The sequence below is a fragment of the Colossoma macropomum genome, unplaced genomic scaffold, assembly GCF_904425465.1.
Source record: "Colossoma macropomum unplaced genomic scaffold, Colossoma_macropomum, whole genome shotgun sequence".
In the NCBI taxonomy this organism is placed as follows: domain Eukaryota; kingdom Metazoa; phylum Chordata; class Actinopteri; order Characiformes; family Serrasalmidae; genus Colossoma; species Colossoma macropomum.
In genome coordinates, this window is record NW_023494790.1 from 22,254,940 (window position 1) to 22,270,714 (window position 15,775).

Here is a 15,775-nt window from a genome sequence, read left to right on the forward strand (position 1 = left end):
CATAACAATTTCATGTAATAACTTTATGTGAGGTAGCTTTTAGAGATGGACTTCTGGTTCCTATCACCAATTCTAACAAGAACAATTCTAACTCTAAGTTTCTCTAGAACAGAGCATTTAACATCAAACCACTCTGAATGATTTTTGTTTATATGTTCACCATTTAATTATGTAGAAATTTGTAGAAACACACCAAACAGTACAAACAAACTTCAACATAAGACAACATAATACATAATATACCTGTGCTGATTTATTGAGATACAGGTTTCCAAATGCAACGATTAACAGGGAGAGATGTTTGTATAATAATCACAAGAGGACCTGCAGTACCACTGAGGATAAGCATGGATGGTGTTTTCATATACATAATACCAGATATCCTAAACACTTTCTTTCATAATGGTGATTTTTGTAACCCAAGATATCTGTAGATATTTATAGTAGTTGTATTAGTCAAGTGCTTGTCACGAATATCTATTAGACTGCAGCCCTCAAATCCAATGTTTCATCGAAGAGGACCTTGAGAAGTAATGACAAATCCTATTTTACAGAATGACAATGTTTCACGCTTAATTTAAAAATGTAATCATATTTGGTAGTCTGTTTTTTAGAAGGCCACCTGTATTTCTGTGTGAGAGGGATGGCCAGGCAAGCGTATGTGTGGTTTGTGTGATTTTAAATTCCTGGAAGCAGATATATTTAACAGCACATGCTTGGGAGAGAAAAAAATCAATACTCCTCGCTCTAGGCACTAAGTGCTTTAAGTCGTGCACAACAACTCAGCAATGTTTTCCTTGAAACCAACACAATACAGAAGACATTTTACTTTAACAAAAAAAGTAAACCTGAAATCAAAATAGGTTCATCAACTGAACTTTATTTCTACCACAACAAAATCGGAACATATTCCCAGATAAAATAGGGAAAACACTGAAATGTATCTTTCTACTATAAATCTATGTTGTTAGGCAGAGTTTCAAATAATAAAAGCTTAAAGCGAACCTGCAAATCGCAAAGCAAGCCTGCTAAGACAAGTCATTTTCAGAAAATATGCACATAAGGCTTAGGGTACAACAGAGACAACTAAAACCACACATGCAACAGCAGATGTGTTTACATGTGTGCTACGCTTACAGTTATAAACTCCACAAAGGTTTACAACAGTAATATTGCTTTTGTTGTGTTGACAATATCAGAGTGCATGAAAACGACACATGAACGCACAATTATGCCTCACTAACACACCATAGTGGACTGAGGGATGTTTTCCATTCAACTGTAGCAGATAAGAAGGCATCTAAAACAGTTTAACAATAATAAATGTCCACTGCTTGAGATTTGTTACTGACAGACTTAACTACACTAAAAAATCTACCATTTGAATGTCAGTCAAAAGATGAAGTCTATTTAAACTGTGTTTATGACCGACACATCTGATCTTAGTGATCAGCACTCTGAAAAGCTCACTTTTTCCTCTCACAGACTTTCCCATTTATACATAAAGGGGACATGTACTCTGACTTCAAAGAGTTTTGACATTGTTTGACTGGAGAATGGGAAGGGTGTTTTTGGAGAATGGGAAGGGTGAATAGGCCTTGGCCTTTGTTTTGATCTAGATACTAAGAAAAGAGCAAAGAACAGAGTAGAATAAGGAGGGAAATTCCTGAAATGGAAGAAAAAGTAGGCAGATGGAGGAAAACAGGATTCAGTAAGAGTGCCAGATCACTTATAGTTCAACCTCTGGTCCCTTTTTCAGTCTAGTGACCTGTCTTATATATTATGTGTTGATTTTTTGAATACTTAACATTATACACTGATCAGCCATAATATTAAAACCACCTCCTTGATCCGACACCCTCTGCCCATTTTATCAGCTCCGCTGACCATGTAGGTAAACTTTGTAGTTCTACAATTACAGACTGTAGTCCATCTGTTTCTCTGCATACTTTGTTAGATGAGTGGTACGAGTGGATCAGCGACAGCAATGCTGCTGGAGTTTTCAAACACCTCAGTGTCTCTGCTGGACTGAGATCGGTCCACCAACCAGCCAACATTGTCCTGTGGGCAGCGTCCTGTGACCACTGATGAAGGACTAGAGGATGACCAACACAAACTGTTTAGCAACAGATGAGCTTTTACATCTACAAGGTGGACCAACAAGGTAGGGGTATCTAATAGAGTGGACCATGACTTGACACAGTGAAGAACAAAACTGGCAGTGAGTGTAGAAACAAGGAGGTGGTTTTAATGTTATGGCTGATTGGTGTATGTGGTCAGCAGATATAAAATCAGTGACTTAGCAAAAAAGCCTCTAATAGAAACTGCTGCATATTGTAGGTCAGTTTTTGAAACTGCGAAAACAGAGATTCTGAACAACACCTGTTGTCAGCCTAAGGCGACGAGACCTGACACACCCACTCGATCATTTTCATATGTAAATTTACCATGGTTTGGTCTGGATGGGTCAGAGGAAGCCCTAGGATGACCATGCTGCTGTTTTGGCAATTTTTGAATGAGGCTGCTAATAATACTAGTCACTTTTAGATACTTCAAGAAATAGTGATTATACCCCAAGCTTATCCACACTGAAATGAAAACCAAGCCCTGTCAAATACCTGTCAGAGAGGCCTGCTGAGCATGAAATATTAATCAGTGCTGAAATTATTCTACCTGTGAAGTTGAATTCAGTTGTATTCAGTGCAATTGTTTAGTATCTAAAACACATGATCTTCACGGAAAAGTGAGAAGTGAGCAGGCAAAGCCAATTCTGTGATGATGTGTGATTTAGCCCTTTGCCTCTGGAGTGTTCTGGGCTTGGTCATTTGCTTCTGGTTCCGAAAGACCCAAAGAGTTCATCACAGGGTGAGTCCATGATGTCGTCTGAGTCACATGACTGGACAGAAAAAAGACACACAGCACATCAAACCATTTCAGTGAACAAGTGAACAGGCCTCATTTTCCCAAAAGCATTGTGTTGTTAAGGGGGTAGTTTTTTCCATTATAATTGGTGGAGCCTTATTTATAATAGTTAGGATCATCTTAAGATGCTTTTAGGAGCTGTTCAGTTGTAAGATGATCTTCATACTATGATGCTTTTGGAAGCCAAGTCTCATTCGTACCCATGACAAAAGTAAAACATTATAAGCCTTAACATTTACACACATTACATTTATTACGCACTGCCATTACTCCAGAAAAACAGCAGAAACAGGTCAAACCATTTAATTTAGCCAATACTCCATTTACCCTCGCTGTCTGAAGTGAAAGCACTGTCACTAGTATTAGCTAGCTTAGGAAATGGAATGAATGAATGAATTAAATGAAACTTTTAGCCAACTGTGTCTGAACACATCGGAATTAGACCTCCGCATTTAACCCATCCATGCAGTGAAACACCACATACTCACTAGTGAACACACACACACTAGGAGCGGTGGGCAGCCCTATCCACGGCGCCCGGGGAGCAGTTTGGGGTTAGGTGCCTTGCTCAAGGGCACTTCAGTCACGTACTGAGGGGATCGAACCTGCAACCTTCCGGTCACAAGGCTGTTTTCCTAACCTCCAGCCCACGACTGCCCCAGAATTCACAGCATGAAGACTATTTTGTAACATCAGTTGTGCTTTGGACCCCTTCCCCGAGCAGTTGAATCTGATGACTGTGAGCGTGTTGAAAGAATATTTTAAACAGAACTCAGTCAAAACTCAGTCAGAACTCAGTCTTCCGAGGATGTTAGAGAATAATCTACTATTGTCATCATAACGCTAGTATAATGTTGTATTTGCATTTGAGACCTAAACATCTTTTTGAGCCTGTGCGTGTGACGTATCCCACCAGTAATGCTACTTGTTTCAATTCTAACAAAAAATTCTTACATGGTGCCTGCTTTGAATAATCACACTTATATAAATACAGTATAAAGATGGAATAGTAAAGACAGTCATTTCATATAACTTGTCTAAACTTACTTGATGTAGTATTTGACACCATCTGCAGTATAAGCTTCATCCCAGCCATAGGGTAAGCCTGAGAGGAGAAAGATAAAATGATACCAGTTACTAACATCATTCCACTTGTTTTAAAGTTGGAAGAAAACAGTGTTTAGTGTGACACATTTTTATTGAGCTTCTACACTGTCAACAGTGAGATTTTCCTGGCTGCAGTGTATGCAACTGGATCAAATGAGGTCAAATATGTGCATGCTGAGTGTCTCATCATGCAAGAACACACTCTTCGGAGCCAAAACACAATCCAAGTGCTTTGTTGGGTTTTGATTTAGTGTACTGTATTACAAAGTTGAAATACTGAATTTAATGTGCATATGTAGTCTACAGTAGACAATCCTTCTACTGTCCTTCAGTTATTTTTTGGTATTTAAAATCTCCATCTCATTACCCAAAAACAGATGTTGAAAACTATGCTATAATATTATGAATCATAGCTAGTGATCACATTTAAAAGAACACTTGAAACCAGTGAAAAGAGTTATCAAGCCCTGTAATGAATCCCGATGGATTTACATGGGGCAGTCCTACTAAATTTAAATCCCTGCCAGAACATGATCCTGAAACGCCCTCTGTATGATAGGGAGCCCGGTACATATCAGTTTATATCCGTCAGTGCACACAATGGACTGACACAGTTCTGTAATGGATTTCTCACCTACAGTAGGAAGAAACTTGATATCACACAAAACAAGTACTTAATAATCAAAAGTGTACAGTGGGTTAAGGGGAACTCCAGCGATTTTTCAAAAGTTCTGCATAATTCAGTTGCTGAGGTCTATACAAAATCACTTAAAGTGTTTGATGTGAAATGGTTCAAAGTACAAAAACTTACTGAATCATATTTTCTTTATAGTGGTGGTGATAGGGGTCACTATGCCTACATTGTATAGCATTGTATAGTGTTGTAGCACTGTATATAGCACACAGTTATTCTTATCCAAAACTACAAGTGAAGCCACATGTCATCTGAGTTTTTATATGTAATGTTCATAATGGTAAAAATCAGAAAAAAGTGTTTTGATTACTATTTTGCTGTACAATGCCTTGCATTTACCTCTCCACCATGAATACACGTTGCAAACACAATTTCTCAAAATTGTTGTAAACCAATCTCTGAGGCGTCGACAGCTTATTTGTAACCACACCTCATGTCATAATTTTCGGTGAGGTAGCTTTTAGAGGTATAAAATGCTTCAGACGTCTGGTTCCTATTACCTTCACTGAGAACAATTCTGACTCTGTAAGTATTTCTCCAACAGAGCATTTTACACCAAACCACTCTGAATGCTTTGTTTACATTTTAACAGTCTATTTATGCAGAAATTTTGAAAAATTGGTGGAATTTTCTTTTAAGACACTGTATACACACATGCAATTATTTTATAACAATATATTTTTAAAGCTACTTTGTCAACTATCTACAAACAGATCTACTGAAAACCTAAACATAACATACTCTCAGAAATGCTCTAGAATTGTATGAAATAAATTCTTAAGGTATTGATTGATTTTTGTACTGGATTTTTAGGATAAACAACACAAAATAAAACATGATCCTTAATTCTTAAAGCTAACAATGCCACTGTTTAACCTTCACACTAGGCTTATGGCACTGTTTTGGACAGTCTAGCATTAGTGAGCAACAGGAGGCTGTTCAAAGCTGGAGCCCTGTGGGGCTTGGCTGCGGACGCATGAAGCCATCACGTCAGAGCAGCTCATCACAAGGCCAGAAAACTCAACCAACCCTTTGTTTACTAGGGACTTTACTCCAATAGCTATGATGAGACTGTTGATTTCTCGGAAAAGAGGAAATAAATTGCTTTGGATGGCTCAAAATATACCCAAATATGAGTGTGTTAGGTTAGGGGGAAACCTACGAGCTACTCAACATTTTTCATTTGTTCTGTTCTCCTTTGGCAGGATGTCTAAAATGAATTTGCAATGACACTAAAGTGTTTCTTCTGGCTTACAGTTGTAATAAAATATTAAGAATTTAATAAATAAATAAATAAATGAAAAAGTTTTTCAAGTTACTAAGTTAGTCCACTGATATGCAAATCTGCGGTCTGTTAGAATTTGATCAGAGCTCTCTCTGTGTCACTATATTGATGAGTCATTGAATAATATGCAGCCAGTCACATGGCTGGCAGAATACTCATCACGTGGAAACCCATTCACTGCCCTTCTCAAGCTAAGGTTGCCCTCTTTTGCCTCAGAGGGTGAGAAGAGGGTGGCAGGCCATGTGCAACTCCAAAAAAATAGACTCTCACCCCCCAGTGGAGAGCACTCAGCTGAAACGTGAGCATCATTAGCTGAGAGGTCACATGGTGCCTAGCATGTGAGACATGTCTCCCTCTCTCTCCATCCTTCTATCTTTCCTGATCCTCTAGCTCCTCTCTGATCATCTTTTTCCCCTCCCCACACTCCTTCACTGGATCTCTGTCATCATCCTCTCTCGTTCATCTACATCCCCTTCTTCCTTTGGTGTATTAAGGTGAGGATATCCATTGCATGAATGAATGGCTACATATATTTCTATTATTTCAAAATTCATTTTGAAATTTTTACTTAATATTTGTTGTTTAAAATAAGTAAGTTGTAATGTCGAGATATGTCATTATTATGACTTAATATCTCATTCATTCAAAAACATTAATAAATAATATCTCATTATTTGACATATGTCTTTATTTCCACATAATATTACTGTTAAAATTCTACCCAAAATCTATCACAAATACAATAATTTATTGAATATTAGCCTATAAGACATTCTTAATCAGAGGACATATATCATATATGCTAGATTTTTGTTGCTTCGATTGAACACAAGCAACGAAACCATTAGTCAGAATGTATCTGACTAATGGTTGGGATGGAATGCAGTTAGACAGTGTGTGAATGGAGTAAAAGGCCCAAAACACACCCCAAGTACAAAAAACGTACAGGACTTCCTTTATAAAGTGAACAACATAACAAGATGTGTTTAAACAACAAGACAATGAGGCAAAACAAGATAATAGCTCAAAAGCTTGAAATAAATGTAATAAATGAAATAAATACAATAATGATATCAAAATTACAAATTACTTATTGGAAACAATTAAATATTAAGTCAAAACAATAAGATAATATCTTAAAATTACAATTAACTAATTTAAAATAATGAGCTATTAAGTCGCAATAATGAGATATTTTGAAATTATAAGTTAGTAATTTGAATATTAAATTACTAATTTGAGATAACAAGATATAAATTCGAAATTGTGACGTCAATATCTTGTTTACAATGCAGGCTTTTTTATAGATTATATTAGACGTGTAATTGTTCATTTTAAAGAGCAGTTCTATTGGCAGAGTTTTCTGTGGACTAACATAGCCATTGCTTAGGTAGCTCTGAAAAAGAAAAAAATACTGGCCATATTCATGACTCAAGGCTAAGACCATTCAAGCTGAAGCAGTCTTTTCTTTAGGTAAACTTGTATGTAAGCTTTGTTTGCTTGCTCATCCATCAACCTGTACATGACAAGCCAAGCAAGTCTGCACAGAGGCATGCTTACCAGCCTATTCAAACTAGAACCTTTCATCTGGAAGACATTACATTATATACATGTTTAAAAATAAAGGAGCCAGAAAGGGTTCTTAGCCTGTTGCCACCGAAGAAACATTTTTGGAACCTCTCACTGGATGGTTCTTTAAAGAATCATTTTTGAATGAGATATGTGAGTATGTGGAACCTTTTTACAGTTTAAAGAATGTCTATATAAGGTTAAGGTCCTAGGAAGAACCCCTAAATTAATAACAAACTTTTACATTTATATGGAGCTCTACACCTACAAAAGGTTCTTCACACTTACATCTCATTTACAAACATGGTTCTTTAGGGAACTAAAATGTTTTTTTTTTTCTGTGGCATCGCTCAAAGAACACTTTTTTAAAACGTATATTTATATATTTCTATCTTCTTGTTCATATATATGAACAAAATTAACTGTGTGTGTGTCTACGTATACATTATGAAATACAATATAAAAAAACCTAACAGGTTCTGAAAACATCATTTGATCATTTTCTAATTACATTAAAAGTCCCTAAGTGATTCATGTCAATAAGCTAATCATTTATCCCCTTGTGGAAAAAGAGCTATAATTCACTGAAAAAGCAGGGGTACGATGTGATACCTGTTACTTTCTTTTTTCATGATCCTGTTCTAAGTTACTCTAAACCTCAGGTTAGCCAGTCAGCAAGTCATCTTACATGAGGATACATGTAATTAGGTCACGATAAAGGCAACAGCTACAACAAAACCAAGCAGTGGTACAGAAAAACACTCATCTCCGAACCTCATGCTGATTTAAGTAAGAGGATTCTGTTCACTAAATAATCATTTTAAAGGGCCTGGGTCACCAAAAGCTGAATTGTCTCATTTTTTATATCAAAGAGTTTGATGTACTATGTAAACACTGTTAAGTCATGCAAACCATCATATTTCCAGACCTCTACCTATACAGCCTACAATGGTTTAGCTCCACTCCTTCATACTGAAGCTATAAAGAGTGATTCAGCCTGCACTGCTTTTTGAATGAGCAAACAACATCAGTCTATTCAATTCTAACTGATAAGGAGGGGTTGGTCATGTCAAGTGACTTTGGGTGGGTTGGGGGGGTGGGGGTGGGGATACATAAATAATATAGGATACAGGCCCTTTAATAACTTCTATTTTTCCACTAAGAAGTCACATTTGACTGTTTATCTGAGTGTGATGTGGGAAATAAACAGGGTTGGAGTAGTTAATCAAAAAAGTAATCTCAAATTACAAATTACTAATTACTTCTCTCAAACTGCAATGGCATTACTTTACTTCCTAGAAAAAGTAATCTCATTACTCATTACTTTACTTCTACGTTACTCTCTAAAACCCATACACATTTGCACCAATTAGCAATACAGCAGTACCCAGTAGTCCTTTTTAGTAATTTAATTAGAAAGAAATAACCAATCCATGTAAATATTATGTAAAAGACTCGCGATCCCAGCCTTTGGACAAGACACAGCCAGTTACGTTTTATTAAAATTATGAACAGCTATTTAATAATAGCTAGAATCTAGCCAGTAGAGATGGTCCAAAAACAGCTGATTATACTCTACATGAATATATAAATCCTTTGACAGAGTGCTTGACAAATTTATGGTGTTTCCTGAACTCTCACTACGCTGATCACATTCACAATCAGAGTCACTGAGTCAGGGTAGCACATGCATATTATGTACCAGACATCAATAATCTATTTAGAGGACATGTATGTTTTAAATGAACTACGAGTTATTAAAACATTTCTCTTAGAGACATGAGTAACACAAGTAACAAAATTCTTATTAACTTCAACTGTAATGTGATCAGAAAAATTAAAAATGGTATGTGGTACAGTACTCTGTTATAGGAAAAAGTAATCACTTTACTGTAATGAGTTACTTTGCACTATGTTACAAAGTGTTGAATATACTTTGTAATTAATGTGGCAATTAATTTAGTAGCATCTTCAACTTGTTTTGCCATTCATGCTACCTAACTGACGTGGCCAATACAGCAGTAGTTATGTGTAGAATGCTACCAGTGATCAGCATAGTGTAAAATGCAGGATTTGAAAAAAACAATTGCCTCAATTCATTCAACTGGCTCCAACTTCACACAAACAACCCCAGGCAATCAGTCTCCTAAAAACACTTGAGCGAGTGGTAGCCTACATCACGCTTTCCATACAGTGGAGTTAATCCAATAATTAACTATCTAGACCATTTATCTTTTTTTCCGTAATAAACCTCCTGTTTTCTTTAACTTGACACTGCTGTCTGTGTATAACATGGCTCTACCCTACAGCACGCTACATGATATAACAATGCTTTTGAAGAACCTGACAGACAATTGCTTTTTCAGAGCTTTGTATCCAGGCAACGATTGCAGCAGTGAGGTGAATCAGGCCCAATGGGCTCTTTTACCAGCAAATGCACCTTAGATTGCGTTTCCTTATTGGGCTGACCTAATTCTTTTCACTCAGTACACCAAAACAAGATTATTTTTCCTGATTAGGTTATACTATACTCTGCAATATGTTCCATGGATGCGGTATATTAGAATGATTATTCAGATAGTTTGACTGACGTATTATTAACACACAAGAACCACCTGTGCTCCTTCAATATGACTATAGACGAAAACACATGTATGGACTACAAAATATCTATGAAGATTGTATGACCATAGTAACATGGGATATTGTTGTTTTCATGATGATTTAGATGATTTAAGCCTATGAAATGCCCATAGAATCTGACCCTGATCATTGTACTTGAACAAAATGATGTCAAAAGGCCTAAACAGATGTCTCTGCAAATAGCAAGAACATTTTTGGCACTGCAACAACAGAGGTTTTCATACAACAGTGCCACAAGACCAGACCCTCCATATGTAGCAGAATTGATATTTACTGTGCACTCTGAGCTAATTGTGAAAGAGACATGGTCCTATTTTAGCATTTCATCACCAGGGTTTTGATTAGTATGAAATGCAAATTGTAATCTTTAATTATGTCGTATAACTTTTAAAGAGAGAACAATTATTCAGGGTTTGGCTGAGGTAGACAAGGTTACAATCTTGGTAGGCCATCCCAAGTACATTTGCTTCAGGTCAGAATTTTCTTCAAGGAAGACTGCTTATGTTCCTGCTCACTATACTACTGAAAGGGTTTACCAGTGTTTACATCAGCAGGTCAAATGTTGCTCCCTTTCTAATCAGAATACAACTAGCAAGCCAACTAGTAAACTCATTTCTATAATTTTTCAACATTCCTGGCTGCACACATTATTAGGAATACAGTTGTGAGAAAAAGTCTGTGAAATTCTTTGGATTTCTGCATGAATGACTCCTATATTTTTATTATGTTATGTCATTTTTTAATAATTTACACTGGAAAATCTTTATGCAACTGAACGTCACTCTGGCTGTCTGTGATCAAAAACTATTCTGTTTATTGGTCCCTCAGGTTGTCCAGGTCCTGAGACAGTAAAGCAGCACCACACCATTGAACTCCCTCCACCATGCTTTGTATAGATGGCAGTTAGGTTTTTGTAATTGTATTCAGTACTTTTATTTCCTCCAAACATCAATCTGCGTACACTTGCCAACAGTTTCAGCTTTTGTCTCACCCGACCACTGAATATTGTTCCTGTTGTGATGTGCAACATTTAGGTAATCTTTAGCAAATCTTTAGCAAACTTGAAACAACCAGCAGTGTTTGTTTTTTAGAGTGATTTCCTCTGTGGTAACCTCTCATGAACCACTGTTATCCAGTATCTTATGACTCATGAACAGATGTTATGTTTGAAGATTCCAGGGTAAATCTTTTCTCAGATGTTTTGTAGATCAGGGAGAATAGCCACAGAGCTGAAATTCTTCCATTTTTAAATTATCTGCCTTACTGTGGACTAATGGAGGCTGGCATCTTTAGAAATCCTTTTGTAACCCTCTCCTGTCTTGATTTTCAGCAACTCTTCTTGATGTCCTCTGAAATCTCTTTTGATTTGAAATCCCTTTTGATTTCATGCAGAAATTCACAAAGGGTTCCCTAGGGTTCCAAAACTTTTTCCTCACATCTGTATTCATCTTAGCAGATAAATTTTCCTATTGTTCCAGGAACTACTTCAAAGAAAATAAAATTATCATACAATCTAAGCCACATTTACAGCTATTGTTTTTACAGATGGTCAAATGATCAAAACATCTACTACTGAAAAATATGAACTTATGTAATCAGGATACTATTGTCCTTTTGTGAATGTGTGGTTGCTTTCTCTTAGCTTTTATGTTACTTTACTTTAAAACATTTGGTGTTTGTTATTTTCTTTTTTGCCATTTAGTTTTTCAGATCATTCAGTTTTTCAGATACTGGTTAGCATAAACGTCTAAGTGGTGCATTTAATTGTGCTTTTGATGGTGGGTTGCTTTACTTGTTTATAAACTTTTCAACTTAAACAAGAAGCTGTGTTAATGCTATTAAAACTACTGGTGAACTGAACTACAGAATGCATAATATGAAGACTACTGAAGTGGCAAAAAAGGTTCAGTATAAAAAGATAATGTTCCTTTCAACAAAAAGTGGGCATATCTTTGTAGTCACTGTGGGAAAATATCTTATTCAGTATACTATGAACTTTTTCTAAAATATTTGAACATTAATGAACATTAGGCATAACAACTCTAATAAGGCTCCAAATAGGGCCTCTAACAAGGCTCCAAATGAGGCCTCACATTAGAGGAATGGCATGCTTCATTAGAGGAATGTTATAAAGGGAAAGGTGATTTTCTGCTGGATGATTTGACTGCAGTGGGCAAAAACTTAAACTGTCAAATCACTTACAGTCCACTTCCAAAATGGCTCTAACAGTGCGAGTGAGCTCTTTGGCTTCCAAGGCAAGCGTTGAGGCTGTCCTGGACATTTTCTTCCCACCTCGTGAAGCCAGAGCTTGAGACAGAGCAGCCAGCTTTGGCTCACTCTGGGAACTGAAAGAGAAGAAATATATATAATATAGCACCTGTGACCAAAGACCATGTAGGGACTTGGTCAGATAAATATGGCAAAAAGAAGTTCACTTTTGCAATAGATTGCTCTGAATTCAGGTATGCTATTTGGTACAGAGAATGCCTTAATCTTAAATAATATCAGAAACAAAAGGACTGCCATAAAAAGATGAAGTTACATTGTCTTGCCTTATGATGCTCACAAATAAGTCTCGAAAGCTTCGCAGTTCAACAGCCTATGAGCTAGTCATGTTCTGAGTGCATTATTCACCCTTCGACTTTCCCACATGACTTATTCACCTATTTGACAGTTTGTACAGTTCCTGCCATAGCAGTCCAATAATGATTGAATGTATTACCTGCCTTGATAGCCTATAATACACATTTTATAGCATCCTGATGTGATTCTTTGTCTTTAGGTCAGAAATGTTCAGCAAATTAGCAGTGAGAGACACTACAGACAACCATGTCTTTGGCTGCCATTACAGAGTGAAATAAAACATGGAATTAAAGCTAATAGAATAAGCTCTAAGCTGCTATAATTCACATCTTGTAAACATGTTAGAAGAGCATTTATACTTGGACCATCTTTCTTGCTTCACATTAGCCTACATCAAATCTGTATTTTTTTTTTATTGTCAGTTTGGAAAAGTGTCACTTCTTGTGACATTGCAGCATTTTAACAATACAGATTTTATAATGTTTTGACTTGTTACAAAAGCTGTCCTGATGTACTTTCCCTCTGACCTGAAATGAACAAAGCATGCTGAACAGGGGGCATGAGAGCAGCAAGTCAGTGCCCAGCATGACACTTAACACAGAAAGGGTTTTGGGGAAGGGGATTCATGTGCTCAGACCCAGTGACATGGATAAAGTGTTATGAAAAAAAAAAACAATTGCACAATCACCAGACTTTCAGGTCATTGAGAGAAACTGTGTGAAACAGTTCTCACCAGAAGTAATTAGGTACCCTATATGCATTCAAAACATATGTAACTTTATGATAAGCCCTTGATATCACAGTATTTTTCTGTATTTTATTTGTAACATGTATTATATTAAAATTTATCATTTTGTTGTTTGCAATTGTTACAGCACATTTTACATCATCATTGTAATGTTGGACTACCACATTTGCAAAGTGTGACTACTTATGACAGTGTGAGAACATCAACCCCGGAGCTCTGCCCCTTTTTTCCCATGAAGAATGGAAGCTAGCATATTTGTTTTTTCTAAAACAACAGTTTAGTGATTTGCTTTCGCAAATATAAAAGTTTTAACCTGTAGTATCTCCCATTCACTCATTAAATATCAGAATAGATAAACTCAGCCACAACTAATAAGTATTCTGGAGCAGAAACAGTAACATGTGCTATTCTCTGAACTAAAACACACACTAATAAACACAGACACAGTGGCCATTAGAGCCAGCAGAGGCGATCATTAGAGAGAGCAAGGTCTCTCCATTCTGTTCAGCCAACAGAGTGTGAAGAGCAAGACAGCAGGTGTCCGTGCTGATTGGACCTTAACAAAACCACCTCCAGGCTTAGCTGATGCACTGACTTCTGATCATTATCCACACCTGCTTCCTGCCCTGAATAAACATTCTACCACAGAACTTTTGCATTACTGAACGTCCAAAGAAAACAAAAAGACAGTTTATATCAATTTCTGCAGTCAAAATATGTTCTAACAGAAACATGGCCAAACTGCTGTCATTCACTCTACACTATCCAACCCTATTCCCACTGGCTTTTTGGAAAATTAGCTATACTCTACAGATCCTTAGGCTGCATCTGAGCAGACGGTAACTGAATTTCACAGCTAGTACATCTCTGCTTGCAGGGTTTATTAGCTGTAGACATAAGACATAACATAAGAGTGGAAACCCTCTCTTACCTATGAGTCCGTAAAGATCCTTGGTGCTCAATTAGGAAGTCTTGGATGACCTAGAAGTGTTAAAAAAATATAAATAAATTACTAGATTAATATATTAATTGATTAATAAGGTTCCCAAATTATTAAAGGTACATTTTGTGTTGTGGGGAATGGTTAAATTACATGTTTGGTTGATGTACTAACTCAACATGAATGTTTTAAGAACTTTCTTTGAATATTAAAAGTACCCTCCCAAACAGTATGAGATTAATTCTTATATCCTATTAAGAACTCTTTTCACTTTAACTGCCAGACTGAATGCTGAATTATGAATAGCCAGTTTAGCTCTGATTCAGTTCTGACTCAGAATAAGTTAAGTAACTGAACAAAGGGCGATGGAGGCTTTCTAGAACATGATCTACATGAGTGATGCTGAGGCAGTGGTAAAGTGCTTCCCACTGACAACCACAATGTAGCTGGCTCTAATGGTCTGTCAAAAAAAAATTTAGGTGCTTGTATCTGTCTTTTCACATTATTCAGAAAAAATTCTCAAGTAGTGGTGAAAAGATAACACTTAGACAATATAGACCCCCTACCTTTGGTCATTAAGCAAATCCTTTACAAATTGCAAGGTTGATACTTTGTAAGAGAACGTTTTATACTAAATAGAGTTCTTTTACAGGGACAAGCTGTAGAACCATATGATCTGATAGCTCACTGTTTTTTACCCCAGAACACAGAGTCAGCAATGCAGGCCCTTTTGAAGAAGTGTTTCTGATTGCATGTCTCATTGAAATACATTACCTCAACAAAGCGCAGAAGTTTGCCAGTAGAAACCTCAAAGCCTTTCTTTGCAGCTTCGCTCTTTCGTAACTGACACTCAAGCAAAGCAATCCTCTTCTTCAATTCTTGCTCCTCCTGCATGAATATTGCAGTTAACACAAGGTCTCACTTGTTAACATCATCTAATGATCTATTACGCCTAGGTAAAATGAAAGCTAAGCATTTTAGTTGGCCCATTAATAAATATACTGAACCAAATCAAAATCAAACTACTCATGCTGAGTATGTAAGTTATGAATTGTGTTACTATTTCACTATTTATTTTGACTTCAATGCAATCTGGACATGGCAATTTATTTGATGTGGTGGCATGACCTGAGCTTGGGCTCTTCAGCAACAAGAAATCCTCCTTTCAATGATTTAACAAAAAAATATTTGACATGCCGAATGACAGTTTCACAATTACAGTAAAGGAAATAAGGTTCTTCTGTGACCTGTGAGGTTGCTAGCCAGAATTTTCAAAAATAACTT

At 36.6% G+C, this 15,775-nt stretch overlaps 1 protein-coding gene across 1 annotated transcript in view; it reads right to left on the minus strand.

Moving 5' to 3' along the window:
* Positions 1-1,949: 1,949 nt before the first annotated feature.
* Positions 1,950-15,775, minus strand: part of stxbp4 (syntaxin binding protein 4) — a 35,231-nt gene continuing 21,405 nt past the window's right edge. Inside the window, exons 18-22 of the mRNA XM_036571831.1 lie at positions 15,266-15,379; positions 14,483-14,532; positions 12,423-12,565; positions 3,970-4,027; positions 1,950-2,896 (exon numbers count right to left, since the gene is read on the minus strand). Of these exons, the coding sequence (XP_036427724.1) occupies positions 2,788-2,896; positions 3,970-4,027; positions 12,423-12,565; positions 14,483-14,532; positions 15,266-15,379 (474 nt within the window). The 3' untranslated portion in view covers positions 1,950-2,787. The remainder of the gene's footprint in view (positions 2,897-3,969; positions 4,028-12,422; positions 12,566-14,482; positions 14,533-15,265; positions 15,380-15,775) is intronic.